The sequence below is a fragment of the Gymnodraco acuticeps genome, unplaced genomic scaffold (genome assembly GCF_902827175.1).
Source record: "Gymnodraco acuticeps unplaced genomic scaffold, fGymAcu1.1, whole genome shotgun sequence".
Taxonomy (NCBI): domain Eukaryota; kingdom Metazoa; phylum Chordata; class Actinopteri; order Perciformes; family Bathydraconidae; genus Gymnodraco; species Gymnodraco acuticeps.
In genome coordinates this window covers 1,751,904-1,779,075 of record NW_022989983.1, presented here as the reverse complement: position 1 = coordinate 1,779,075, position 27,172 = coordinate 1,751,904, and the positions used below count along the sequence as shown (strand labels likewise).

Sequence of the window (27,172 nt, the reverse complement as noted above, 5' to 3'; positions counted from 1 at the left end):
GGCCAATTTGCACAATGGGTACTTTTACTTTGGGTAGGTATATTTTTATGTTGATACTTTTGTACTGTTACTTGAGTAACATTTTTGAATGCAGGACTTCTACTTATTAGAGTATTGCTTCACTTCTTAGTACTTCTACTAATAAAAGATCTGAGTACTTCTTCCACCTCTGGAAAAGAGACACACATAAGCAATTTCTGCTTACTTTGTTGTATTATATTAAGGAGGATTGTTTATTATCAAAAGCACAACAAATACAGAGAAGCAGTCAATATCAATTGCAATGTCAGAGGCTCCCTCCAGCAATGCGTGACACATATTGGTACTACTTTTACTTGAGTACAATATCTGCGTACTTCTCCCTTCTCTGTACATGTGTTCCTCTCCTGTGTGTGACCATCGTGGGCCTGAAGCAGAGCAACACGTTTTGTGAAGAGGAGGAGCCACACTGCTCCCTACCATTTAAATTGAAACGCATGCGCAGTAGTCTACAATCGGGACTTATAGCTCTTACACAACTGTGCCTTTCTTCATTCTGCCTGCTTCTCCTCGCCGGTGTGTGGAAACCACTACACGTTTACTCATTTTAGATTTTTAACCAAACCACGCTAAGGAAATGAGTGGGGACCATTCCCACAATGAGGACCAGGTAATGTCATCTATGGTGGCTAATGGGCACCCTTTTATTAGCCTTGATTTGACAAGATAACTTGGCTAACTATGAATAGTGCATGCTAGCACGCGTTAGCCCGAGTGTGTTTGTAACGATAATACAACTTATTGGGATTATAACAGCATCCTGACACGTCTCATCATGTCTGTATACGTATTGTTAAGGACATGTCCTCTCTGGTTAGCTCTCAGCTTTCACTGGCTACGTATGAACTGCCAGACAAAGTGGGGGTAACGCCACATTTGATTTGGCGTTAGCTTTAGCTGCTGCTAGCCCGTAGCGGCTCTGGTTTCAGCCGTTGATCCATGTTAACAGTCAGCGTAGCATGTTAGCATCGCTAGCATAGTTAGCATGGAAGCTAACAAACTCCCTATGCCAATCCAGCAAGTTCAAAGTTAGTTAGCCGGCTAGTTAGCCTCTACCATATTAAACATCAATCTGTTTTTGATTTTTCAGATTGACGGTGGCTCTCGTTTCAATGGTAAGTGTGTGACACGTTGTTAACAAGTTATAAGAGGGGTTTCTGACATGTATCCACTGATTAAATGGTAGTTCTCAGCAGAGGGCAGAAATGGCGTCCAGAGACTAAGTCCTCTGTCTCACTCTCAGGCGCCTATTGTTCAAAAGGGAGGTCTAATAAAAGCATTTCCGCCAGTTATTTTCTCAATTTCAGTCATTATTGGTACACACCTCGAGGTGTTTTATTAGTTTCCCGTGTCAGATTTGTTTGTTGGAAGGGTTTTAATGCCATATTTCCCACCTGAAAGTGAGGGTTTGGGGGTTGAGGACTTAGTCTCTGCGCCATTTTCTTTTTTCAGTGGAGCGGCCTGTCTGCTGCAAGCTGAACCCAGGCTGTGAAGTGTGCAGATGGCTGTGTGCAGGAGAAATGGGAAGGCACAGTGCTCCGATAAGATCCCACGTAGAGACCAGAAAGGGTCTACAGTTTTTTAAATATACGGTCGTTAACTCCTTTTTATAGCATAACTTTTTATTATAGCAACTGCGACTTCAAATTCCCACATGCTAGGAGAAAGTGAACCGTTTTTTAAGTTGGATTCTCATTTCAACAGACAGCACATCATTTCATTAACTTTAATGCTTTGTATCTCAAGCTAAACGAGAATATTGGAGGATATGAACATGTTTTGGGAGTTTTATTACGAGAATGTTTTTCAACTAATAACCTATATAAAGCATCACCATATGTCATTCAAAGAAAAAAACATTTTATTTTTTAGTCCTGTTGATGTTGTCTAATTGTTTTAGGGTATGAACTCTAAATATTGTCCAAGTTAGTTATGTGTTTCAGTAATGTTATTCGGGCCCTTGAATCCAGCCACATAGCATTATGAATCTCGGGCTAACAAGTCTACTAAGAAATGACCATCACCAATCCACTTATTTGGTTTTCATTAATCAGCAATTGGAAAACAAACTACTGGGACCTAAATTATTCTGCATTTTCTTCTAATTATCAGAGAGATTGCTGGATAAATTCCACTCAGACTGGACTTTCTAACTTCAGAGTGCAATGTTGTGTGTTTTTTAAAGAATATAACACCAGCATGTTGAAAAGATAATAACATGTGCATCTGTTAAACGGATTAACTAGCACAAATTGTACTTTTTGGATGGTTTGGGAGAAACTGCTTGCTAGTTTACCACAAAACATATATTCTGAGATTTAGTTTTTCAGCTGTGAACTGTAGAGTGTAGTGTTGGCCTGTCAGATTTGCTCTTCAGTGTGTAGTAGGAGCGATCAAATCTTTGAAATAGTCTCTACGTGATTTGGTCTAGTTTTGAGATGACGACACAACTCATCTCTGTCATCTTAAACAAAAAAAGGAAACCGCAAACTCTTTTACAATAATACATGTAATAAACAAGGTAGTACAAGTGTCATTGTGAATGAATGAGTCACTTGTCAAACCACTTTCTTTATAAACTGTTTGTCCTACACTGGTATTCTAGGACAATATAGACATTTGTTGGGAGTGTTTAGTAGACTAGACTGTGTATTGCCTAATACCCCTGAAGCTGGTAGACTTGATTTGGTGTTTACGTCAAGATTGGGTGTGGGCTCTTTGATTTGGGTAATTGCCTTCTTTTCATACAATAAGAGATTTCTCTTTGCTGTGGTTTACAAATTAAAGAGACTATTTTGTTCACTGGCATGTTTCAACCTGTCAGATGTTTGATGATGTCTAAAACAATTACCCTTATATGGGCAGTAGGTGGTGCTGTACTACTGTGTAATACATTTCTCAGCCTACATTGTGCATGACATTCAGATAGTGGTGCATGTTCAGACCAATTGTAGCAATTTACGTGACGTTTTAACTTAGAGCAGCTTTGTGGGGGGACAGTGTTATGGTTGTCAGTTTTTCAGCCTGTCCACATTAGCATCTGCTTTAGGGGAGTACACTTTGTTCAATGTGTGCCACCTGCTAATAGCTTCATAATGGTTTCAGCCCGAGGCAGGCGTACCATGTATTCAGTCCATTGTTATTGTCATTATCTTTTAATTTCAAGAAGTTGACAAATGTTTTTCCTCTCATAGACTCCCACAAGCATAAAGACAAGCATAAAGATAAGGACCACAAACATAAGGACCACAAGAAGGACAAGGAACGAGAGAAATCGAAGCATGCCAACAGGTACAGGCCGTGCTTCATAAATGCATATTTCTGTCGATATCGGCTCAAAGCAAAAAATACTGTCATAACCACATTTTATGTATTGATTTTCTGAAGGTGAAACGACCTACATTTAATAGTTCTGCCTTTTTTTAATTTTAGCGATCACAAGGACTCCTCTGACAAAAAGCACAGAGACAAGGAGAAGGAAAAGATGAAGCACAAAGATGGCAGCGCAGACAAACACAAGGACAAGCACAAGGAGAAGAAGGTGAATTGCCATGCACATAATTAATGGAAGAATACACATGGGGCTGTGCATGTAAAGTTGTGATTTTAGGTTTCATCATTATGAATTATTCTGCGATATTAAGCTCTGTCAAGTCATACACTCATGGCCGTGACCTGAAGCTATTTAAACTACTAAAAAAATATACAACATACATTTGTCCGTGCATCTTCTGTTTGAATTATGATCTTATCGAAAGGACATAGCAATCAGAATGCCTTTATAGACACTGGATCACTACATGCGTAAACATTGTTTTTTGGATCATGTAGCTTCATTTGGCTAAAGCAGCTAAACAGCAATACGATTTGGTAACGGCTTTAGTTTAAGTGTATACTTAATTGGTCTGCAAGTATGGTGAATGTTGAGGGAAACTGTTGAATAGTGGCAGATTCTTTTGTCATTATTATTATTATGGGAGGCAGTGGGGTAGTGCGTTGATGATCGGATCAGGGGAGCACAAGTTCAAACCCCACTGCAGTCAGCATGTCGTTGTGTCCTGGGCAAGACACTTCACCCCAAATTGCTCCTGTGGGGGAGCAATTGAATGCCCACAGTATTACAGGATAAAAGCGTCTAGCAAGTGACATGTAATTATGTCACTTGTATGTATTATTATTATAATGTTTGTCTTATATAGTGACCTAGATTGGCTTGTTGGTCCACTATAGCAAACTGGTAAAGATGCATAAACTGCTACCACTCGGAATGATTTTTATGTATAAGAAAGTTAACTCGTAATTATAAAACTAAATTGGACTGACCAATAAAATAACAACATATGCAAACAGCTAGACTGTTATCATAAAACATTTATACAAACATCTTTGTGCTGACCTTTCAGATGAAGTCGCTTGACGGTAAAGTGAAAAAGGAAAAGGAGAACGGCTTTGCCAGGTATGCTTAGACATTTCACTTCAGTACTATATTTATCCTGACTCATTGTAATATGAAGCCACATCACATTTTTTATATTTTTTTTCCTTCTTTGCAGCCCTCAAGTAAAGCCTGAGCCTGAGGAAGATTTTTACCACTCACCTAAAATTGAGAAGACCCTAAAAAGAGAACGTGATGTTGATATTGAGTGAGTGTTCTTTCAGATTACACTTCCTGGATGTCCATGTTTCTGTTTCAAAAGTGTCGTTTTTTTTTACTGTGACCGCACCTGTAACATGTGTATATTTTTTTTCTTCCCCCCCAGCTCTGAATTCAAGCCCAAAAAACCTAAGATTGAAAATGACAAGAAGGTAAAGAAGCGGAAACAGGAGGACGAGGTGAGCAGAAGGCCAGCTTGGGTTTTCTTTCTAACTTTAAAACAATGAAATGAATCCCCTTTTTCTCAAAGCACAACATCTTTCGTGCTTTTATTTTTCTCTCAAGATGTGAGAAAAATAACTTGAGTTTCTCTTCCCTTTTTTTATTTTAAGGACATCAAGCCCAAAAAAACAAGAAACAAGCCAGGAGTTGCTGATGGTAAAAAGAAAGCAAAGAACGAGCCAGAGGAGAAGTGGAAGTGGTGAGTTGTCTCTGCCAGCTGTACGACTCATCAGTATGTGGATGTACTTCGTCTTATTTTTGGATAAAGTAATGTTTTGTTTCTGTGCTATATTCAAATTCCTGATTGGATGTGCTGGTTTGGTTGATCCCAGGTGGGAAGAGGAGAGAGCCACAGACGGCAGCAAATGGAAGTTTCTTGAACACAGTGGGCCCGTGTTCGCTCTGCCTTACGACCCGCTTCCTAATAATGTCAAATTTTACTATGATGGTAAGATTTAACTCAGCTGCACTGTTGAGGAATGTTATAGCCAGGGTGTCCGCAGGGTTTTAAAAAAGTATTAAAAGTTGATCAGTTTAGAGAAAATTAAGGCTATTAAAGGGCATTTTCCAAGGTATTGAAAACAAGCTACCAAATGTAGCTTGTTTTCAATAAGTATATAAATGGTCCAAAGAGGTTGTGTTCTACAGTGTGCCTGAATGTAATCATTGCGTAGGTGTGTAGTGTGATTCTGTGTAGTTTATTTATGGCATCCCGTTGGGTTTGACGTCATCTGAACAGGACATCGCACGCTCACTGCTTGATAGCGCGCGAAGGTCCGTTTACGCCATCGTTATGGGGAAATGCAAGTTTGCGTCCAAATGGTTGGAAGATAAGGAGGAAGGACAATCAATACTGTATATAGTAAAGTGTGTCACCAATGTAACCGGTTAAAACTCGAAGTGGCGATGAGGTCTTAAAATGTATGGGAAGGGTCTTAAAAAATGTCTTAAATTTGTCTTCAGGATTCCTGCATGTCAGCGTGGTACCAAACGCACCTATGTTTGCATATTTTAGGTAAGCACCTGAAGCTGAGCCAAGAGGCAGAAGAGGTGGCCACGTTCTTCGGCAAAATGCTCGACCACGATTATACCACAAAGGATATCTTTCGTAAAAACTTCTTTAAAGATTGGAAGAAGGTAGGAATTCAATGGAAGTATAATCTGTATAAAATCTTGGTAAATGAAAAATAAATCTGTTGTTAAAGCGAGTCATGTTTTGCTGATGCAGGAAATGAATGCAGAGGAAAAGGCTAAGATAACAGATTTGAAGAAGTGCAACTTCTCCGAGATAAACGACTACTTCAAGGCTCAGTCTGAAGCCAGGAAGGCCAAGACAAAGGACCAGAAACTGGTAAGCTACTAAGTGTTTCAAAGTAGCATTTGTTATATTTGTCAACAGTACAGGTCAATTAAACTAAAAACACAAGGCAGTCACCTTCGTTACTACTTGTTTAATTACTTAGTTGTCTATCTGATTAAATGGGAATCACACCATCGACAGTTGAGGGTTGGAGATCTGAAAACATTTAAATCCTTTCAAACGGCGCCCAGGTGCTAACACTTAACCATAAACTTTATCGTTTACTTTCTCCGTCTTTATTTGTAGATATGACTTTTCCCCGTCACGTTGTTTCCATAGCAGCAACAACTTCCTGTCAACAGCGCTAACTCCTTCAAAATAAAAGCATGTCCATACAAAATAGGAAGCCAAGCCAAATTACACTTAAGACATATACAACGGCAACGAAAGTAACACACACAATGCAATATCCTTTTCAATTTCAAAGAACACAAATTGGGTTGTATACATTAACAAATAACTATAAAACAACAATACTGTAGAATAACAAAATGAATGCCGTGAATAAACCGAAATACACGTGTTGAAGCGGTTGGCTGCTGATTACTACCGAATATCCGGAGACAGCCCTACTATCCACAAGATAAATAATTCACCAACTAGGGTTTATTTTACCCCCAAGTCTTAGTCTTGTCTTAGATGTCCATATTCAATTCCCTGTATTTTCACAACTTCAATCCAGTTTAAGTCTTAATTGTCCTACATCAAGGTAAACTCGTTTTTTTTTTATTCTTGTAAAGGACTTAATGGTCTCTCTTTTTGGTCATCAAACATTGCTTATTTATGAAGTCATAAATGGTGTCAAATGTGCTTCTCGAAGTAATTTTTGACCCGTCTATGTTCGTCAACAAGATAAAACGATGGTTCTTATGTTTGGTCTTTGTAGAAATTAAAGGAAGAGAACGAGCGCCTCCTGCAGGAGTACGGCTTTTGCATCATGGACAACCACAGGGAGCGCATTGCTAATTTCCGCATCGAGCCCCCGGGTCTGTTCCGAGGCCGTGGAGACCACCCGAAGATGGGCATGCTCAAACGCCGCACCCGGCCCAAAGACATCATCATCAACTGCAGCAAGTGAGTGAACGCCTGGCTGCTGTTGCTGCGGGATGTTTTACGAGAGTTCAACGACTAAATGTTTATTCTTTCCTCCTAGGGACTCCAAGCACCCCCATCCCCCTCCAGGCACCAAGTGGAAAGAGGTTCGCCATGACAACAAGGTGACCTGGCTGGTGTCGTGGACGGAGAACATCCAGGGCTCCATCAAATACATCATGCTGAACCCCAGCTCCAGGATCAAGGTGAGCCGAGTGCTGCACTTCAAGGGCGTTTTCATAATTCATTCCTCTGTGTGCTGAACGACGTACACTATTCAACTTTAAGTAGCATAGAGTCCTCGGAGTGTAGGAGACAAAATGCTTATTGAGCCTGTTTTTTATTGTTCATCATCACTTCCAAGAATCCATTTTATGGCCTTTCTTCCATCTGCTAAGGGGTTTGCTCGGCTTTGAGACAAAGGAAGTGAGCTAGGCTTGGAAATGGTCTGTTGACTATCAGGTCCCTCTTCAGTGATTTCATTATTTTCTTTGATAAACATTGTTAAACATCCCTACAGTGCTAACTTATTTGAAACCTGTCCCAGTGTCAACCCTAATGTAGCCTCTTAGCAGCTATATGAAATGTAGTCACTATAGAGTTTGTTGCCGTTACTCGAGACACTTCAATCTGTAAAAAGTGAGACTACAATGATTACCTGCTGTGCTGTGCAGCAGCTACTAACTACATTTCGTGTTCATATTGTGACTGTCGACACAAACATGGCCCCATCTAATTCATTAGTCACTCATTCGTCTGTCTGCAGGGCGAGAAGGACTGGCAGAAGTATGAGACGGCTCGCAGGCTGAAAAAATGTGTGGAACGCCTCCGAACCCAGTACCGCGAGGACTGGAAGTCTAAGGAGATGAGGATCAGACAGAGAGCCGTGGCACTCTACTTCATCGACAAGGTGAGCGGCATGAGCACTATTAACATTGTCTGTACTCTATGTAGCTTTGGGGAGTTCATTGTCCTGTAATTCCTTTTTTAAATACTCGTGAGTGGGGTTTAGCAGGTGCTTAAATGCTGGCCTGCAGTCGGAGGGAATGTCTTTTGTTAATCCGGCTGTCCTGATGTGCTCTAGCTGGCGCTGAGAGCGGGTAACGAGAAGGAGGAAGGAGAGACGGCCGACACCGTGGGCTGCTGCTCTCTGAGAGTCGAGCACATCAAACTTTACCCAGAGAACGACGGACAGGAGTTTGTGGTGGAGTTTGACTTCCTGGGTAAAGACTCCATCCGCTACTACAACAAAGTCCCTGTGGAGAAGAGGGTAAGGACAACACTCTGAACCCAGAAACACAACCAGAAGGATCTGAAAATCATGTTTTCTTTTTAAATAATCAATGTTATGATGAGAAGTTAATGTGTGCTTATGGAAGTAAAAGATCAAAGCTTAGTAGTGTGATGGCTTATCAAAATGACTTTATTCTACATGTCTCATTTATAGATGCCATCAAAGCTAAACATGTTTCCTAACCAGATTCAGTGTGAAAACCTTGAGTAAAACATGTTGTATTTATTTTCTTCCTCTTTAGGTGTTCAAGAATCTCCAGCTGTTCATGGAGAACAAGGAGAAGGATGATGACTTGTTTGATCGCCTGAATGTAAGCAAAACAACGTGTGAGATGAAACTGTAAAAACTTCGCTGTATACATTTATTTTTGCCAGTTGATTGCATATAGAAAAAGACGATAACGGTTGTTCTTGTAGGAATTAATAACTATAATTTCTTTAACGTTCCCCTCCAGACTTCTGTTTTGAACAAGCACCTTCAGGAGTTGATGGACGGACTGACCGCCAAAGTCTTCCGTACCTTCAACGCCTCCATCACCCTGCAGCAGCAGCTCGTGCAGCTCACCAGCGGTACGGCTCCACCTGCTCCCAGTTTCTCTAAAACCATGTGAATACTTTAGGAATCATTGTGCATCCAGTAAACTCCTTATTCTCTCTCTCTCTCTCTCTCTATCTAGCTGATGAGAACCCCACGGCCAAGATCCTGTCCTACAACAGGGCCAACAGGGCCGTGGCCATCCTGTGTAACCATCAGAGGGCTCCACCAAAGACCTTCGAGAAGTCCATGCAGAACCTGCAGGCTAAGGTTAATATGAGTTATTTTTGTAATACTCTTAAAGACTAATCCTCAGGGTTCGTACGGTCATTGAAAACCTGGAAAAGTCATGGACCTGGAAAAGTTATGGAAAACAATATTTTTCCCAAAGTTTTGGAAAAGTCATGGAAATGTAACTAAAGTTGTGTCAAATATAATTTACATTTTTATCTAATCGCCGAAATAATCTGCGGTCGCGAGCTGTTATGTGCCATCATGACGCGCATGGTGTTATTTTTTAATATATGAAGCGAGAGCTGTGTGCTCGAGTCTTCTTCCTGCCTGTCGGGCCGGCTGAACTCTGCTGCTCCGGGATGAGGGTCAGCTACATTATCTATGGTGCGTTCGTTAACTGTGCGGAGTCACTGCGGCACAGACTGAGCCGCTGGTGAACAGCTGTTAGAACGGGCCGTTCAGGTGTTCAGAGCAGAGCGGCAGAGCGTGATGTGAACTGAAACGTTTTTCTGTCGCAATATTATTTAAAGTGCCCATGAAGTGCATGTTTTTGCGCCAAAATGAAATGGCAGTTTCATTCCTTACATATCATTGTGCCTGTTCATGGCTAAAATAATTTTTAATTATTCATTTTAATAATATCGGCCGTCTAAGCCTACCGGAAGTTGCAGACGATAGCGGCTGTGACGTCACAAGATGGGCCCTGTTGTGATTGTAAACATGGCGGAGACTTTGCAAAGTGATACAAGTGCGAGAGAAATGATTGATTTTGACAGCTTTTCGGACAGGATAGATGAGGAAAGTGGCACAGAAGATGGAAGTGACGATGAGGAAGCGCAGGACATCATTGAACCCTACAGATTTGAGCCGTCAGGGACGTCAAGTGGGGAGGATGATGGCGACGACATGGACGATGGGGAAGACATTGACCGGCTACAGAACACTGAATGGTTAGCAGGTTAGCAGTGACTGTGCTGTCACTGTCGATTGGAAAATAGGGGGGGGGGGGGGGCGTGAAGACTGAAGGGTCCTTTGCCTTGTTTAAAATCTCTGCTTGGGCTCAGCCTCTGGGAAATAATTAGCTTATGTACATGTCATGTGCTAGAGTATTATTAAACTATTAAATTATTAAACCCACTGAGATAACTTAGGCTACAGTTTACAATCTAATCACTCAGAGTCCTTTACCTCCCTGAGCTGACGTTATCTCTCTCAGTCCCACAGGAGAGGACTCTCCCTCTCCTTATTGTTGAAACAGCTAATCTCCGTTAGCTCCGAGCTAGCACCAGATGCTAACAACAACCCTGTAACTCTCTTTCTCGAATCGACCAGTGGCCTTTATTTGTCATGAACAATCAATGAATCTACGAAACAATGACACCAGCCAGGCTCACCTTCATCTTTTGGGAACAGAAACATCGCCACTTCGGCAAACTTGACATTAATACAGCCAGCGGCAATGCATCGCTTCCCGTGTGTTTTTCCTCCCTTTTTCTTCACTGTCGCCTCCATTGTCAGGTTTTCTCGATTGGCAATCACTTCCAGTCGACTCCGACACTTTCCAGTAAAATACTCGCTCAAAAACTTTGATAAATTCGACTTTGAAACAGAGAAACAATAAACTGTGATGAATGTAAACACTTCGGCGGCGACCATCTCGTGACGTCACGCAGTAGATCGCAAGCCACGCCCACGAAGGCGGAGGTCAACTGCGGATTTCACGGCGGCAAATTCAAAACTCGTCAAATTCGTTGCTATTCCAACATCTTTTGATATGGGTTCCAATGGACAATTTTGGTCATTACTATACGTATTAGCATAACAGATCATGCACAGGCGCACACTTCACGGGGTCTTTAAGGAATCGTTGAGCGAGCTAGCTAGCATACATTGTCACTATCTGTTAGCTTTAGCCTTCGTTTTCTAATAGTTTTTTTCATAGGCTATAAACAGAGGTGGTATAAGGATAGATATTGTGCTAGAGTAAAAGTAGAAGTACTCAGATCTTGTACTTTAGTAGAAGTACTCAGATCTTGTACTTGAGTAAAAGTAGAAGTACTCAGGTCTTGTACTTAATAAAAGTATAGTACTCAGATATTGTACTTGAGTAAAAGTAGAAGTACTCAGGTCTTGTACTTGAGTAAAAGTAGAAGTACCAGAGTGAAGGAATACTCTGTCACAGTAACGGTACGTCCACACAGTAGCTTTTTGAAAATCTTGAAAATCTTGGAGCTGGGCGTGTCTGAAAGCTTGGGGATTTTTTGCGACCAACAACCAATCACATGAATCTCCCGCCCCCGACATACAAAGCAAAAAACCCCGGGGATTTTAATGCGAGCAATATATATATATATATATATATATATATATATATATATTAATGCTGTCAAAATTATCGCGTTAACGGCGGTAATTAATTTTTTGAATTAATTGCGTTAAAATATTTAACGCATGTGCAGAATGGCCTGCCCCATACATCCCACGAGTGGCAGCGCCAGGGTATGCCTGGGGTAGGCTACACCCATACCAAGAAATGGCTTAGTCCCACCATGAAAAATTATGTTAAAGTCCGCCAACTCGCGCCGAGAATTGCACAGACAGCAGTTAGTAAGATTGATTTCAGCAGCCACTTGTCTGGAAATACCGAAGACCAGAAACGGTTTTGAAAACTTTTATCACGTAGTGATCGTTTTCTCAATAGAACATCTTTGATAATGTCTTCTGGCCAATCAAGATAACGGCGTGGTGTTGTTGCAGGAAGTCCCGACGGAGAATACTTTTGCTGTAGTATTATACATCCATGGTAGTACAGGGGTGCACATAACTGGTACGCAGCTACGCATGCGCGGCAACAATCTGAAATGCGTACCGTCACTTGTGTCACAAAGTGCATTTGCGTACCGAGGTACTTGTGAAGCTTTTCCAGAAGGCGGTTAGATCACCGGACGAGAGAGTCGGTCTCCGTGTGCACAGACAGGGCTGCTGTTAACGTCGGTCTGTACAACGGAATTGTGCCAAAACTACGCCAACCGGCTGCGGAGGGAGACTCCCCCCCCCCCTTCACTGGAGAACTGCGCTAAAACAGCTGATCACAACGTTCACACTCTGTGGTCACGAAGTACTCCACTAGCCCCCCCCCCCCCCCCCCCCGTGTTGATAGAACACGTAATGAAATGAGACCCCACGGTTTGATGATTGATAGGTGTGTGGGCTGGCTTTCATTTTGACACACAGAAAAATGTTATAATAAACAGATACTGTATGTTAAATGGATATATCCGCCTTCTTTCATTTATCTTTCCATTCCCACAATATACATAAAGAAATGGCATATTTTGGACACAGTTCGAATGGTGATTAATCGTGATTAATTAATTTTTAAGCTGTGATTAATCTGATTTAAAAATTGTAATCGTTTGACAGCCCTTATATATATATATATATATATATATATATATATATATATATATTCCCCAAACAGGCGAAAACCTACCAGTTTCACCCACTGTCTCTGCCACCTCCCTCCATGCCTGGTTCCTCCGGTTTGTATCCCGTTAATAGTTCTGGTCGTAAAGAACCGGGTGATTTGCTACCGTAATTTCTCGTTTGGAATATGAGGAAATGAACTGCGGTCTGGTTCTCCCTGCTTACACGCGGTTTGATTGGCTAGCGCTTCTACTGTCAGATTTGCATAAACGGGATTTGATTGGCTGACGCTTCCAGCTCAGCTTCAAAAGTTGAACATTGCTCAACTTTTGAATCCTGGAAATCTTCGCTTCGCTCCCCCACAATGCAGTTCGGCGAAAAGCCAGGCAAAGTGACGTCATCCCCATTCAAAGTCAATGGGCAGAGAAGCATTGGAAGCGTTGGAAGATTTGTTTAAAGCTGCTGTGTGGACGTACCGTAAAAGTCCTGCATTCAAAATGTTCCTCAAGTAAAAGTAGAAAAGTATCAGCATCAAAATATAGTTAAAGTAGCGACAGTAAAAGTAGTCGTTGTGCAGATTGGTCCATTTCAGAATAATATATATGATATGTTTTATAATGGATCATGAAAGTGTTCTCAAAGCTGGTAAAGGTGCAGCTAGTTTGAATGACTTTGTATACTGCAGGGTAGCTTGTGAATTTACTCCAGGTGGAACTAAAGTCTGATTTAACACTTGGTTATATTTCACATCATTCATCCACATCTGTGAAGTAACTAAATGTATTCAATACATGTAGTGGAGGAAAAGTACACAATTTACCTCTGAATTGTAGAGGAGTAGAAGTACACAGTAGCAAAACATTGAAATACTTAAATAAATTACAAGTATCTCAAAATTGTACCCACGTATAGTACTTGAGTTTACTTAGTTACATTACACTTACATTTTCAAAATGCTCAACAGTGGTGCCAAAATTATAAACTGACTGCTACACAATTAAAATAAATGCTTTTATATATTTCTATTAGATGTGACTCTTTGGCATTTCTGTTATTATTACTTGCTGCTTTAGTTGTTCTGACTGCTAAAATCCTGTTATTCCTCATTTTGAAGCCGATATTCCGTGGGGTCGGGGGCTCGGATCCTTGTCACCTTTTTCATACCTGATGAGTTTGCATCCCTGACTACAGTTGCTTTAGCGTGTAGAAGCTAGTAAGCCTACTATTTGATTTGTTTTAGATAGGCACTACATGTTTCATATGCAGACCTTATTTTCCTGTTCCATGTTAAAATAAACCATTTTCAGTGGTAATTTTTTTTTTGGTCATGGAAAATTAGGTAAAGATCATGGAAAAGTCATTGAAAATCATTGGTGAAAAAGTGTATGAACCCTGAATCCTGAGATGGAGCTTAGTTTAGAATTGGGAGGGATATAACCCTCTTCAATGGTCACACATGCAGCGCACACAGTGACATGTGTTCTCTGCATTTAACCCATCCTAGTACCAGGAGTCTAGTCTAGTACCAGGAGTCTAGTATAGCTAAGTACTACTAGGAGAGGACGCTGGCGTGGTTTGTTCGCCGCTTCTCCACCGCTATCCTACTTTCAGTTCGTGTTTGAACATATTTGATCTGATTTCTTTATACATCGGTTGGTTTTATATATATATATATGTCATCTGTCAATATTGGCTCCAATTGAATCGTTACCTTGTTCAAGTAGTTTTCCGTTACCTATTTGCTTTTTCCTGCGTACCGGACCCTAGCCTGCTAGCCCGTTTGCTACCAGCCTCCAGCCGTTGGCCGTCAACAATCTCGTCAACTCTCTGCCGTCAGCTGGCCACTAACATTGGACACCCTCGTCTCTGCACAACACAGCTACGGTGGGAAAAAATATTTTTAGCTGTCCCGGTGCGGAAAGCCCTAGTAGCCGTGACCGCTACCTCTACAGCTAGCCAACCTCCAGTCACCGGGTGGCTACATGCTAACGCTAGCATTGGACCGCTCTCCTTCTTTTCGTCTCTTAGCCTTCATTCCACTGACTCCCGCAAAATGACTGATTGTCAACAGAAACTTCGCTACTCACCCCGATCACCTGCCATGATGTGTGCTTTCATGCTGTCTGACATTAATCCTCTCAAGAGGTTCGTTGTGAGCTGCATCCTTCCCGGCCGACATGACTGTCATACTCCATCGCGGAACTACTCCAGCTAAAGCACACATCCACTCCACCATGCCCAACGATGATCTCCGCCATCAGTGAACATGGACTGCTACAACGACCCAAATACATTCACCGAAGCTCCGGACGAAAGTTCGTTTACTCCCGGTCCGGTCATTCCATCTCATCCATCTGGTCTGCTGCGGGCACTGACACACCCCCTCCATTTCATCATCACAACAACCAACACGTGCACTCTGCCTGCCTACGCCCCCTTCCCAAAGCACCCCAGCCTGTTCAAACTCAACCTCATCTTAAACTTGCTCTGTTTAACACCCGGTCTCTAAAAGGGTCTCATTCGCAAGGAATTCATCACTGACAATAATCTGGACTTTCTCTGTATCACAGAAACTTGGCAAAAACCACAGGAATACTTCTCCCTCAACCAGACAACACCCCCAGGATGGACATATATTGAAAAACCACGCCACCATGGGCGTGGAGGTGGAATTGCCACAATTCTAAGAAATAATATATAAAAACAATTGCAATAAACATCCCTTGCCCCTCCTCATTTGAACACCTTGCATTAAACTGTCTGGTCCAAAACCCCTGGTTACAGCAGTAATTTACCGTCCCCCCCCCCCAAACCAAACCCTGCGTTCCCCTCGGATCTTGCTGAATTCCTCACAACTTTGCTCTATTTCTCCATCTGTATTATTACTTGGTGATTTCAATATTCATGTCGACTCAAACGACTCCAATACCGCTTCAGAACTCCTGGACATACTCAACTGTTTCAATATCACACAACATGTTGATTTTCCCACCCATCAAAAAGGTCACACACTGGACCTGATCTGCACCACTGGCATCGCCATCAGCAACCTGACCACCTATGACCTCACCATCTCCGATCACCTGGCCCTCATCATGGACATCCTAACCCCAACCCCCCTCATCAAGCAGAAGCGCACGATACAATTCCGGAATATCAAGTCCATACACCCCTCCTTCCTCTCCTCCCTACTGGCTGACACCATCCCCGACTCCACCCAGAATGTTTCCCCTACTGACCTTGTAAACACCTACAACAATGCTCTCTCCTCCTGTCTCAACCAACTCGCTCCAATAAAAACCAAGTATGTCTCTTTTACTCACTCGGCCCCCTGGTACACCGATCATCTCCGTTGTCTCAAAACGAAAGGTCGCCAGCTCGAAAGACATGCTAAATGAACTGGTCTCACTATCAACAAAGACATTTATAGACTGCACCAACAGCAGTACAAAGATGCCCTCAACAGTGCACGCTCCTTCCACTACTCCTCTGTAATACAATCTGGCAGCAATAACCCAAAGTCCCTTTTTTCAACTATTAATAAGCTCCTCAACTGTGGGATTAGTTTTGTATCATAAAGATAAAGCAACACTTTCTCAGAATAAAGCAAAAACTATGAGTTTAAAACTGAGTTAAGCAAAAATAAAACTATAAGTTGCAAACAAATCATTTGTGTAATCATGTAAAACTAAGTATTTTTTCTTTGTTTTAACATAGGTTTTTGTTTGCAGTTCTTGTTTCGTCTTTCTCAATGATCAGACTTTTGTTCTCGCTGCAGCTCTTCTCGTTTGTGCTCCCTCATTTTTTGTTTTCGATTCTGACACAAACATCCCAGGTGGGCGGGACTTTCAGGGGTGCGTCCCCATTGGCTACTCAGTTTTTGAGTGACAGCCCACTACACCACAGATCATACAGTGCAACTCATGCAGCAAACTCCGGAGTCCACTCGGCCACGTTAGTGTCGGTGTCTCCTCCTGGGGGGTTTTCATGAACATGTCAGACTTATCTTATGGATTGCAGTGCATTATACTTGTATTGTGTAGTTTATACTTTATTCCAACTTATAATATTTATATAACTAATATTTTAATACCTGAACACACTGCTGCTGTGCAATAATTTCCCAATTTGGGATTGATAAAGTGTCTGTCTATTTATTTTATAGATAAAAAAAATCGATGTATTTTCGAGCTAAAGGTGATACACACTGTATACTATTATTTATTTTTTCAAAGACATGTTACATTTCAAAAGCATATATTGCTATGTTTAGGACACACAATTAAAGACGGCTTTAATTTAACAAATTCTGCAATATAAAAGTGGCAGATTTGCTTTATTAAACAGACCAGACCTAGGCTGCATACCAACACAATTAGAAACATGCTCACATCTTACTATGTTGGTCTGAAGAGCTGAAGCATTCATACACAATGGATAAAAACTGTGTTGTTTCATTCTATATCCTGTGAGAAAATGATATATTTAACATTAAAAATTTGACATACTATTCCTGAGGAAGATCTGAATAATCCACAGATTTGAATGGAATCTCTAACATTTTCATGTAGAATAAAGACAAAAGAGTGATTATACAAATTACATGTATTGAAATTTGAACCAGAAGATGAAGTCTCAAAGAATGTTTTAAATAAAAGGACCCAAAACCAAAAGGTGGATAATAATAAAATCTATTAAATGTAAAGACATTTGGTTACATTACCATTATTATACATTTGCTTTCAAATTCCCATCCCTAGTTGCCGTGTATTATTTCAATTTTGCTTCGAAGGATTGAGAGGAAGGATTCACACTTTGAGGTGGTGAAGGAGTTGGAGATTTTATCCATTGGGTATGGGATTCGTTTTGTATCATAAAGATAAAGCAACACTTTCTCAGAATAATGTAATGTAAAGACATTTGGTGAAATGAAATGACACTGAGCCAGTGATGACAACGCGTGGAGGAAGCTGGTGCAGGTCTTTCTTCATGCCCCCCCTCCGTGCTGTCCCCTCAGAGGAATTGGGAAAACGGGATAAGACTCTGGACGCCACGCTGTCTCAATGATCCACACTGTTGATATGAGAGGAAGATAATGTTTTAGGAAATAAAAAATGTGAAGTTAACAAATAAAACACAGCTCATGGACGGTAGGTTTTCCTACAAAGTTAACTCAGCCTCCATTGATTTCCATATCAAATTAGCGTGTTAATAAAATAAGCTATCATGGCTTATACTTTCATATCTAAACAGAATCATGAAAGCCTGTTGGTAGAGTCAGCGCCGGTGTCTGAACGCTCACTCACTGCTAGCTATGTAGCTAACTGTTAGGCTACTTAGCTTGCATTGTTATGGATTTAAATGTAGAAAAAGCTAACTTTCATAGCACAGCTTTACTTCTCACTTAACACAATAAAGAAACATACCGTACAGCATAAACAACACAAATGATCAATACTTGCATATATTTTCACTTGTATTATAATAATTGAAATGCTGGTTCTTCTGGGGGTGTTCTGTCCACTAGTGCTGGGGGGAAACGATTATTTTGAAAACGATTAATCGGGCGATTATTTGATCGATTAGTCGACTAATCGAACGATTATTTTTCTGTTGTTCATTTCATAAAAAAGGTAATGTAAAAAAAACGTAATGTAAAAAAAAAAATGTTCACGATACTGTGTCTCAGGGGATCTTAATATTTAAGAACCTATTAATGTGTTATACCAGATTAACGGAAATAATCTCAGTTAATTGACGATACAAACCATGTTTACCAAAACAAAACACAAGTCTCATAAGAAGCATCTAAATGACCCCTGAGCGAAAAATGCTAACGGACATTGGCACAGAACTCAAGATAAAAGTACCCTTATTACTTATCGTAGCTGCACTTACAATATATCCGATTAAAGCTGAGACTCCACAGATTATGTAGGTATATAGTATCATCACTGAGTGATCCGGACTCGCGACAGGGGAAGCAAATACAGTCATCACAACACGTACCTTCACAGAGCTTCTAGGGAGATCGTCTTACCACCGTAGCTGTCAATCTGATCAAAAGATGTGTTCAATGGCATTAAAATGAGAAAAAACGCGGCTGAATCGGTTAATCCATAGGTTTTTAACGTCTATGTATAATGGTAGCTGCTAATGGTAGCCACCACAGCTAGCTGCTGCTTCTGCTAGGCTATGCAGCAGTCTCAGTGAGATATAAATATATAAATATCTTTGCGTTTTGGACTAACTTTAAAATATTCCCATGCTTTTGAAGACCTAGGGCGAGATGTTTTCGTTTGGGGGCTTCGTGCGCAATCCTGTGAGGAGGAGTTGGTAGCCGTTTCAGTCTCCATTGTGTTTGAAGTGCGATTGGGAACTGCTTGTTGCTTTGGGTGACCCACATGTGTGTAGCGACGCGTCGACGCGGAAATATGTCGTAGACGATATTTTGAAGTCGACATCATCGACGCGTCGCTACAGCACTACTGTCCACGCTCAGGCAGCTACAGCACCGCAGCTGCCTGCACTGTGCAATCGCTGGAGGACTGGGCTGTCACTCAAAAACTGAGTAGCCAATGGGGACGCACCCCTGAAAGTCCCGCCCACCTGGGAGGTTTGTGTCAGAATCTCAAACAAAAAGTGAAGGAGCGCAAATGAGAAGAGCTGCAGCGAGAGCAAAGGTCTGATCATTAAGAAACAAGAACTGCAAACAAAAACCTGTTAAAACAAAGAAAAAAGACTTATAGTTTACATGATTACACAAATCATTTGTTTGCAACTTATAGTTTTATTTTTGAAATTTATTTTTATTTCGCTTGACTCAGTTTTTTTTATTTTAAACTCATAGTTTTGATTTATTCTGAGAAAGTGTTGCTTTATCTTTATGATACAAAACGAATCCCATACTCAACCCCATGGATAAAATCTCCAACTCCTTCACCACCTCAAAGTGTGACTCCTTCCTCTCATTTCTCCAAAGCAAAATTGAGAGATAGAGAGAGATAGATAGATAGATAGATAGATAGATAGATAGATAGATATGAATTGCCCAAGTCACCAGCATGAATACCTCAACTTCCATCCTGGCCTGCCTCCCCCAACTCACTCATCTTATAACCACAGTCATTAACTCCTCTCTGTCCACTGTACTCGTCCCGCCTGATCTGAAACTCGCCGTACTCGCCACAGCACAGAATCTGCCCTACTCAAGGTGACCAACGACATTCTCCTCTCTGCTGACTCTGGTTCCCTCTCAATTCTCATTCTCCTTGACCTAACAGCCGCATTTGACACGATCAACCATTCCATCCTCATCAACCGCCTCTAGTCTTCCATTGGCATTACCGGTACTGCCCTCTCCTGGTTTAAATCCTATCTCTCTGACAGACATCAATTAATCTCCATTAACAACTCCAAATCCCCCACAGCCCCCGTCAATCATGGCGTCCCTCAGGGTTCTGTACTTGGTCCCCTTCTGTTCATCATCTACATCCTCCCAATTGGACAAATCCTCCGTCAACACCAACTCCAGTTCCACTGTTATGCTGATGACACACAGCTCTACCTCTCAACAAAATACATTTCTCCAACCACACACTCCCAGCTCAGCACCTGCCTCACTGACTAAAATGTGGATGCAAAACAATTTTCTAAAACTAAACTGTGACTAATGGGAAATTATAATCATTGGCCCAAACTCACTTACCCGCTCAACCCAAAATGTTTCTCTTACCATCGATGGCTCCATTGTCAACCCCTCCACTCACATCCGTAACCTTGGCATCATCCTCGACCCCACCCTCACGTCAACCAGGTCACAAAAAACGCATTCTTTCATTTAAAGAACATTGCCCGCATTAGACCCTCCCTCTCATCGACCGCTGCTGAAACTCTGATCCATGCCTTTATAACATCCCGACTGGATTACTGCAACAGCATACTTTTTGGATCACCTGCATTCACACTAAAAAAACTTCAATATGTCCAAAACTCAGCTGCCCGCTTGCTCACCTCCACCCGATGCTCCGACCACATCACCCCTATCCTCCATGACCTCCACTGGCTCCCCATCAAACACCGCATTGACTTTAAAATATTACTTTTCACTTTCAAAGCCCTCAACAACCTTGCCCCCCCTACCTCTGTGACCTCATCCAACGACACAACCCCACCCGTCGCCTCAGGTCAGCTGAAGCTAACCTACTGCAGCCCATCAGGACAAAGCTCCGGACCTGGGGTGACAGGGCCTTCGCAGCAGCCTCCCCCACACTCTGGAACTCCCTCCCCAGCCACGTCAGATCCGCCAACACTCTCACACCATTCAAACAATCCCTCAAAACTCACCTTTTCACTCTTGTCTTCAACTCCTAATCAACTAACCCCTTGCCCTTATTCCTCCTAGCTTAGCACTTTCTACTTTTGTTGTTATTTTTGTTTTACTTGCTTGTAAGCGCTTTGAGCACCAGGAAAAGCGCTTTATAAATGTAATGTATTATTATTAGTCTAGTACCAGGAGTCTAGTCTAGTACCAGGAGTCTAGTCTAGTACCAGGAGCAGTGGGCAGCTATTGTACAGCGCCCGGGGAGCAATGGGAGTGAGGGGGGAAGGGGGGTGTCACCACGGCAGGGCAAGAGGTGAACTGGGACCTCTCCAAGTAGCAGTCCACACTCAATACTTTAGGTCTGGTCGGGGAGTTGAACCGGCGACCCTACAGATCCTAGTCCAAGCCCCTACTGACTGAGCCACTATCTTTATATACCTTGTGGGTTCCATTGAAATGTCATCTTGTCAATAATTTAAAGTTAAATGAAGGATTTTCCATCTCCAAATTATTAGAAATTGTATGAATCTTTTTATAGAGTTATCCTGCTTTTCTGTTTCATCACTTGTTTTAGTTTTCTGTTTGAGACTAATCCGTTTTTTTTTCTTTAGATCGATACTAAAAGGGACCAGCTCGTTGATGCCAAGAGAGACGTTAAGAGCTCCAAGGCAGACGCTAAAGTACGGAGAGATGAGAAATCCAAAAAGTAAGACTAAAAAATGTTCTCTGGTCAAACGTCTTCCTCCCAGCTCAGCCCTGTTCTCCAGTCCTGACCTGTGTTGCTCTGCAGGTCTGTGGAGGCCAAGAAGAAGGCTCTGGAGCGGATAGAGGACCAGCTGATGAAGCTGGAGGTGCAGGCGACCGACCGCGAGGAGAACAAGCAGATCGCTCTCGGCACCTCCAAGCTCAACTACTTGGACCCTCGCATCTCCGTGGCTTGGTAAGATAATGTTGAAAAGTTGTTCTTAAAGAGTCCTTATTATTTTCTCTTCCTGTAGAACAGGGGTGTCAAACTCAAATACACAGTGGGCCAAAATAAAAAATTGGTACTAGTCGAGGGCCGGACTGGTTCAATGTTTATTGCAAAACGTATTGAAATGAACTTATTGCACATATTAAACCTGGAACTAACTAAGCTTAAATGATTTCCTATAAAAACAACATTAAACATGAAATAATCAGTTGCATTCATTTCTTATGGCTCTATCTGCAGCTTTTCCGGAGACATTTCTTATGATTACATTTTCCCACAGGCCAACAACAGCTTCAACAAAACCATTTCCCTCAAAGAACAAACCAAACATGCCCTGTTGTCGTGAGAGAAAAAGTGCAGAAGGAAACATCCATTGAGCTCAGTGCGCTGCTCTGTGATGCTAGTTCAAGCAGATACTTGGCATCTCATCTTGGGTGCAAGTTCATCAATGTTTGGGGTCAGGCTCTGAGCTGAGGAATCCTCAGGATGAAGGTGTGCGTGCAATATACCGGCGGGCCAGATCTAATAGTAATTAAAAATTATCCTGCGGGCCAAAATTAAATCCACCAAGGGCCTGATTTGGCCCCCGGGCCTTGAGTTTGACACATGTGCTGTAGAGTGTTATATAGGTTTGTGTGCATGTAAATGGTCTGCAAAGGCTGAAATCGCAAAGTTCGGTGTTGGCTAGCGCTCCAACAAATTGTACGTCATAGTCTAAGGCCCAGCTAACCAATCAGAGCAGACTGGGCTCTGGTTTCAGACAAAGGCAGTATGAGAAAGATGAAGCCCTTTTTGAACATTTAAAGCATGAAAACATGTCACAGCAGAGGCACAAAATACAAATAGGAAGCTGTAAGAAGGCAGTATTATTTCATCTTTAACCCTCTGGAGTCTAAGGGTATTTTCTCAATTTTTAAATGTTTTCTTAAATCACCTTTTAAATGTATTTCTTCTAACATGGCACCCCATGTGTTACATATCAAAATGTTCAGGACAATCTCTGGGATTGCTATATATGCATATTGCTCACCTTAGAGCACTGTGTGATGAGATAAGTAGCTCAAAAGTTTAAAATGTGAAATCCGATTTTCGGAAAATCTTCAAAACTCTTGTGAAAACACAAATTTACTCATGTGATCGAATTGTTTTGGTGTTTTAGATTTGGTTACCAAAGTCCTAGGATCACAAAAGCAGTGAAATATTTGAATTACACTGTATATAAATGTGTTATTCATGTTTTGAGTAAAATAGGTGTTTATCACTCTACTTTCACCACAGCAGGGACTAAGATACATTAGGACTGAATAATGACTTCATATTACATACCAAGGTTAATGTGATGTGTACAAATACAAATTGAGCATTCAACCTTTTTTTTCAACCAACAATTTATTATAAATATGTTTTTTTCAACCAACTATTTATATAAATATAAGAAACTGGAAAATCTCACTATTTACAATATTGAACATCAGAACTTTCAACCAACTATTCATTCTAAATGTCAAGACAGTGACAGGTCTTTGTCTGTCTTCCAAGACAGTGGGTCTGGCTGCTGTGTAGGTGGGGGTGATGGTGCATGGGCTGCTGTGTAGGTGGGGTGTACAAGTGCTATACGAGACCTCCACGAGACCTCCTTTCTGGCTGGGTTGAAGGTGATGGCTGTGGTGGAGCCTTTGTGCTGAGGTGTATCTTGACCTGGTGGCAGCCGCAGATGGAGGTGGAGGCAGCTGTAGTGATGCTGGTCTGCTGGTCCTTGGTGCTGATGGCTCTGGTGAAGGCCCTTGAGCCACAGTAGATCTTGACCTGGGGGCCGGCACAGATGGATGTTGTGGCTGCTGGATAAACGCCGCCACCTGTGGGCCACTAGGCCCAGACAGCTGTGAAACATCTCTGTAAAACAAATTAAAATGTAGGACAATAATTACAACTAATTTCATTGAAATAAAGTTCAAGTAAAATGTTGCTCAAGCACAAATAACAATGCACACATAAAAAGAAAGTTTGGGAAGTTGGAGAAGGAGTCTCTCTCGATCTCTCTCTCTCACACACACACACACACACACACACACACACACACACACAGGTATTTCCAGTTACTTTACATTCAGTATAAAATCACAGACACACATATACATAGGCTACATCTGATTACAAAGTCTCATCTGTACAGAACAGTATGATAAAATAATCGATGGCAAAAACATGTCACTGTAAATGTCTCCGTTGTGGGACGAATAAATGATTAATTTAATCATCTACACATGTCATCTCACTTTTACACACCAAAATAACGTTAACACAGAGTAAACGTTTTCTAATGGAGAGTCTATTTTGTTCATGACTATCGATAACAAATATATATCAATAAACCTATTGTTCATTTTCGCGGTATTCCCCACACATTGCCAGTACACTATTACTGTAATATTTACACTTACCCATGTCCAAATGGATCCTTGTTGTTGTCTTTGTATTCTTCTTCTTCAGAAGAGTCGAAGACTTCACGTTCTGAGGCTCTATCTTCACTGCTGCTAGCGAAAAAAATCTCTAGCGAAGTCGGCAACTGTAAAGTTTTTTTTAGCCATTTTCTCTGTCTCTCTCTCTCTCCTCACAGACATAAACTGATGGGAGACACGTGGTTTATGTTTTGTTTACTTGGTGGATAGGTCCTTAGTGATTTCTCGATGTCCATTGGTCATTGCAGACCATGATGGCTGCCGGCCGAGATTTCCTTGACGGACACACAAATCCACCAATCCCACACAGTGTAAAGTCAAGCTGCTTTGAGCGGCCATATTGGCTGCTGTGCCCTGGTTACAGTCTCACAGGAGATACCGCTGGAAAGCTACTCTTCCAGCGATTCCGCGGATATCTGAATCATATTTCTACTCCTTATAATCGAAAATATATGATTAATTACGTACAATTATGCGCACCTGGACGCGCCGGCGCGTCCACCGACTCCAGAGGGTTAAGATCATTTCTGACAAGTTTAGCCTTGAGAGATACATTTGAAAAGGGGAGATGAAGGTGAAAGGTCACACTAGGTTGTCAGGTTAGGGACCAGAGGCGGGATCAAACCCACGTCTGCTGTAGCATGAACTGAGCCCCAGTACAATGACCCAAACTATTAAACCTTACCTGGTTCCTTTTTTAATAATACACCTTTTCTTTTGTCTCCCAGGTGTAAGAAGTGGGACATTCCCGTGGAGAAGATCTACAACAAAACCCAGCGCGAGAAGTTTGCCTGGGCCATGGACATGGCAGAGGAGGACTATGAATTTTAAAATCCGTTTTAAAATGTGGTTTTATCTATGACACACTCGTTTTTTTTATCGGATACTTGTTTTTTTAGCCTAACCGAACTTCGCTCGATGGCCAGACCCCGATCAGGAATTTCCGACAGTTTGAGCAGAGAAAGCAGCGATGGAGGAGGAGGCCATCATGACGTGGCAGAAGGGGGTTGTGGGTAGTCTTAAATGTCTGATCTGAGATCAGGCATCAAGGCTGAACTATACCCTCGACCGAGCATCAAGGCTTTAGCCCCCGTAAGTGGAAGATCTTTGTACCTTCTTGTCTCGCTCCCTCCGCGGGGACAAAGCCTGACGATGCCTGAACTCTGAACTCTGTGGTCCTATAGCTACTGTATTCAGCAAAAAAAAGGCTTTGTATCATTTTAATTTTCTCTGTTCACTTGCTTTGTATTTTAGCCCTCCCATGTATTATTAATGAATTCTATATTTTGATAGACAAAGTTAAATCAAATGAATTCCTTAACTACACCCACGCGCCTTTCGAGGAAATGGAAATGTGAGCTTGAGGTGTGTGTGTGAGCGTGTGTGCATGAGCGTGTGTGTGTATGAGGGGTTCGGCCATGGATTTGTTGGGTGAATATTTCAAACTGGACTATGTTGTTGTTTAGCATGACAGAGGATGTCTGGGCAGGCAGAGGGGAGGAAATACTGCAACCATGTCAATATTTACTTAAGCAAGCAGAATGTGAATATTTAGTTTTACCACCTCCATCAGGGACTTGTTTTTCAGTGTAAATGTGAACCAATCATTTGTACGCATCCTCCGAATCTATCTGCAGCGCTCTGTCTACATCTGATTTTAACTTAATTTAACAATTCAACATTTTAAAAAACAAACGCCCGCATATGTTACTTGAAGATAATGCTATGATAATGTATTTAAAGTCATTTTAAATGGAAAGTGTTTTTCTTCCCAGAAAAGAATATGTGAGGGATATCAACTTTGCCAAAAAAAAAAAAAAAAAATCACCAATCTGTTACAATTTAGGCAGGTTTTTTTTTAATTGTGTAAAGATTGAGGATGAAATAATAATGTAACATTCAATGTGAATTATCAGTTCATTTTATTCCACTTTTTATGATAGGAAATTTGATGTTTGTAGCTGTAAAGTCAGAACATCCTATTCCTGTTTTACCCTGTTGTCATAGCCTTTGATCATGTTTTATTTGAGTTTTATGCTCATTGTAGGTTGAAAATGAATAAAATCCTACAATTAAACACACTTGTGATTTATTTACTTTCACACTTCAATTTATCTTAAGTTTGTACATTTATAGAAAGTTGATTCTTAAGTGTTTTTGTCACACAAACACATTTTTATTTCTCACCTTAAGAGGCCCAATTCTGCTTTTTTCAAGTGTTTCCTTTCCTGTACAGCGTTTGGTTTTTGTGCAAGCGGCCACCGACCACGAGGGCAACAAGCTCATTGCTCTCAGTGCTTCCACGCTGAACTACCTGGCATCTCTGGCTTGGTAAAATAATCTTGAAATGGCTTTCTTTTTTTTCTTTGTTTACCCTCCTGTTATATTCGTTTTTTGTAACAGCAATAACCATCGTGGGTCAATTTGACCCAGTGCATGTTTCATTATCCAAAAATGGTCAGAAGAAGTATTTTGTACATAGTTTGTACCTTTGTATTACTTTCAATGAAATCAATATTTAGTGCAATTGTGTTATCTCACAGATCATGGTTCCATTAGAAT

General features: G+C 41.4%; 1 protein-coding gene across 2 annotated transcripts; it reads left to right on the top strand.

Annotated features, from left to right (window-relative positions):
* The first annotated feature begins 492 nt into the window (after positions 1-492).
* Positions 493-26,687, top strand: top1l (DNA topoisomerase I, like). Of its 2 annotated transcripts, XM_034212280.1 has the most exons (21): positions 493-649; positions 1,130-1,154; positions 3,234-3,330; positions 3,472-3,580; positions 4,443-4,495; positions 4,593-4,682; positions 4,800-4,872; positions 5,026-5,114; positions 5,248-5,363; positions 5,931-6,052; positions 6,144-6,266; positions 7,162-7,349; positions 7,429-7,573; positions 8,134-8,277; positions 8,452-8,637; positions 8,903-8,971; positions 9,116-9,230; positions 9,338-9,465; positions 21,790-21,884; positions 21,969-22,118; positions 25,339-26,687. In XM_034212280.1, exons 1-21 carry the CDS (start codon positions 617-619, stop codon positions 25,439-25,441), a joined length of 2,253 nt encoding a protein of 750 aa, XP_034068171.1. In that variant the 5' UTR covers positions 493-616; the 3' UTR covers positions 25,442-26,687. The 2 variants fall into 2 exon arrangements, with proteins under 2 accessions (XP_034068171.1, XP_034068172.1); XM_034212281.1 differs by lacking the exons at positions 21,790-21,884; positions 21,969-22,118; positions 25,339-26,687 and adding an exon at positions 15,859-15,891.
* Positions 26,688-27,172: the final 485 nt, after the last annotated feature.

What these genes read in the sequence shown, in the direction of transcription:
- top1l (XM_034212280.1), top strand. Translation starts at nt 617, where the DNA reads ATGAGTGGGGACCATTCCCACAATGAGGACCAG. An exon ending in AGACAAAGGACCAGAAACTG is followed by an intron (nt 6,267 to 7,161) that starts GTAAGCTACTAA and finishes TGGTCTTTGTAG; the next exon opens with AAATTAAAGGAAGAGAACGA. An exon ending in CCTCGCATCTCCGTGGCTTG is followed by an intron (nt 22,119 to 25,338) that starts GTAAGATAATGT and finishes TTTGTCTCCCAG; the next exon opens with GTGTAAGAAGTGGGACATTC.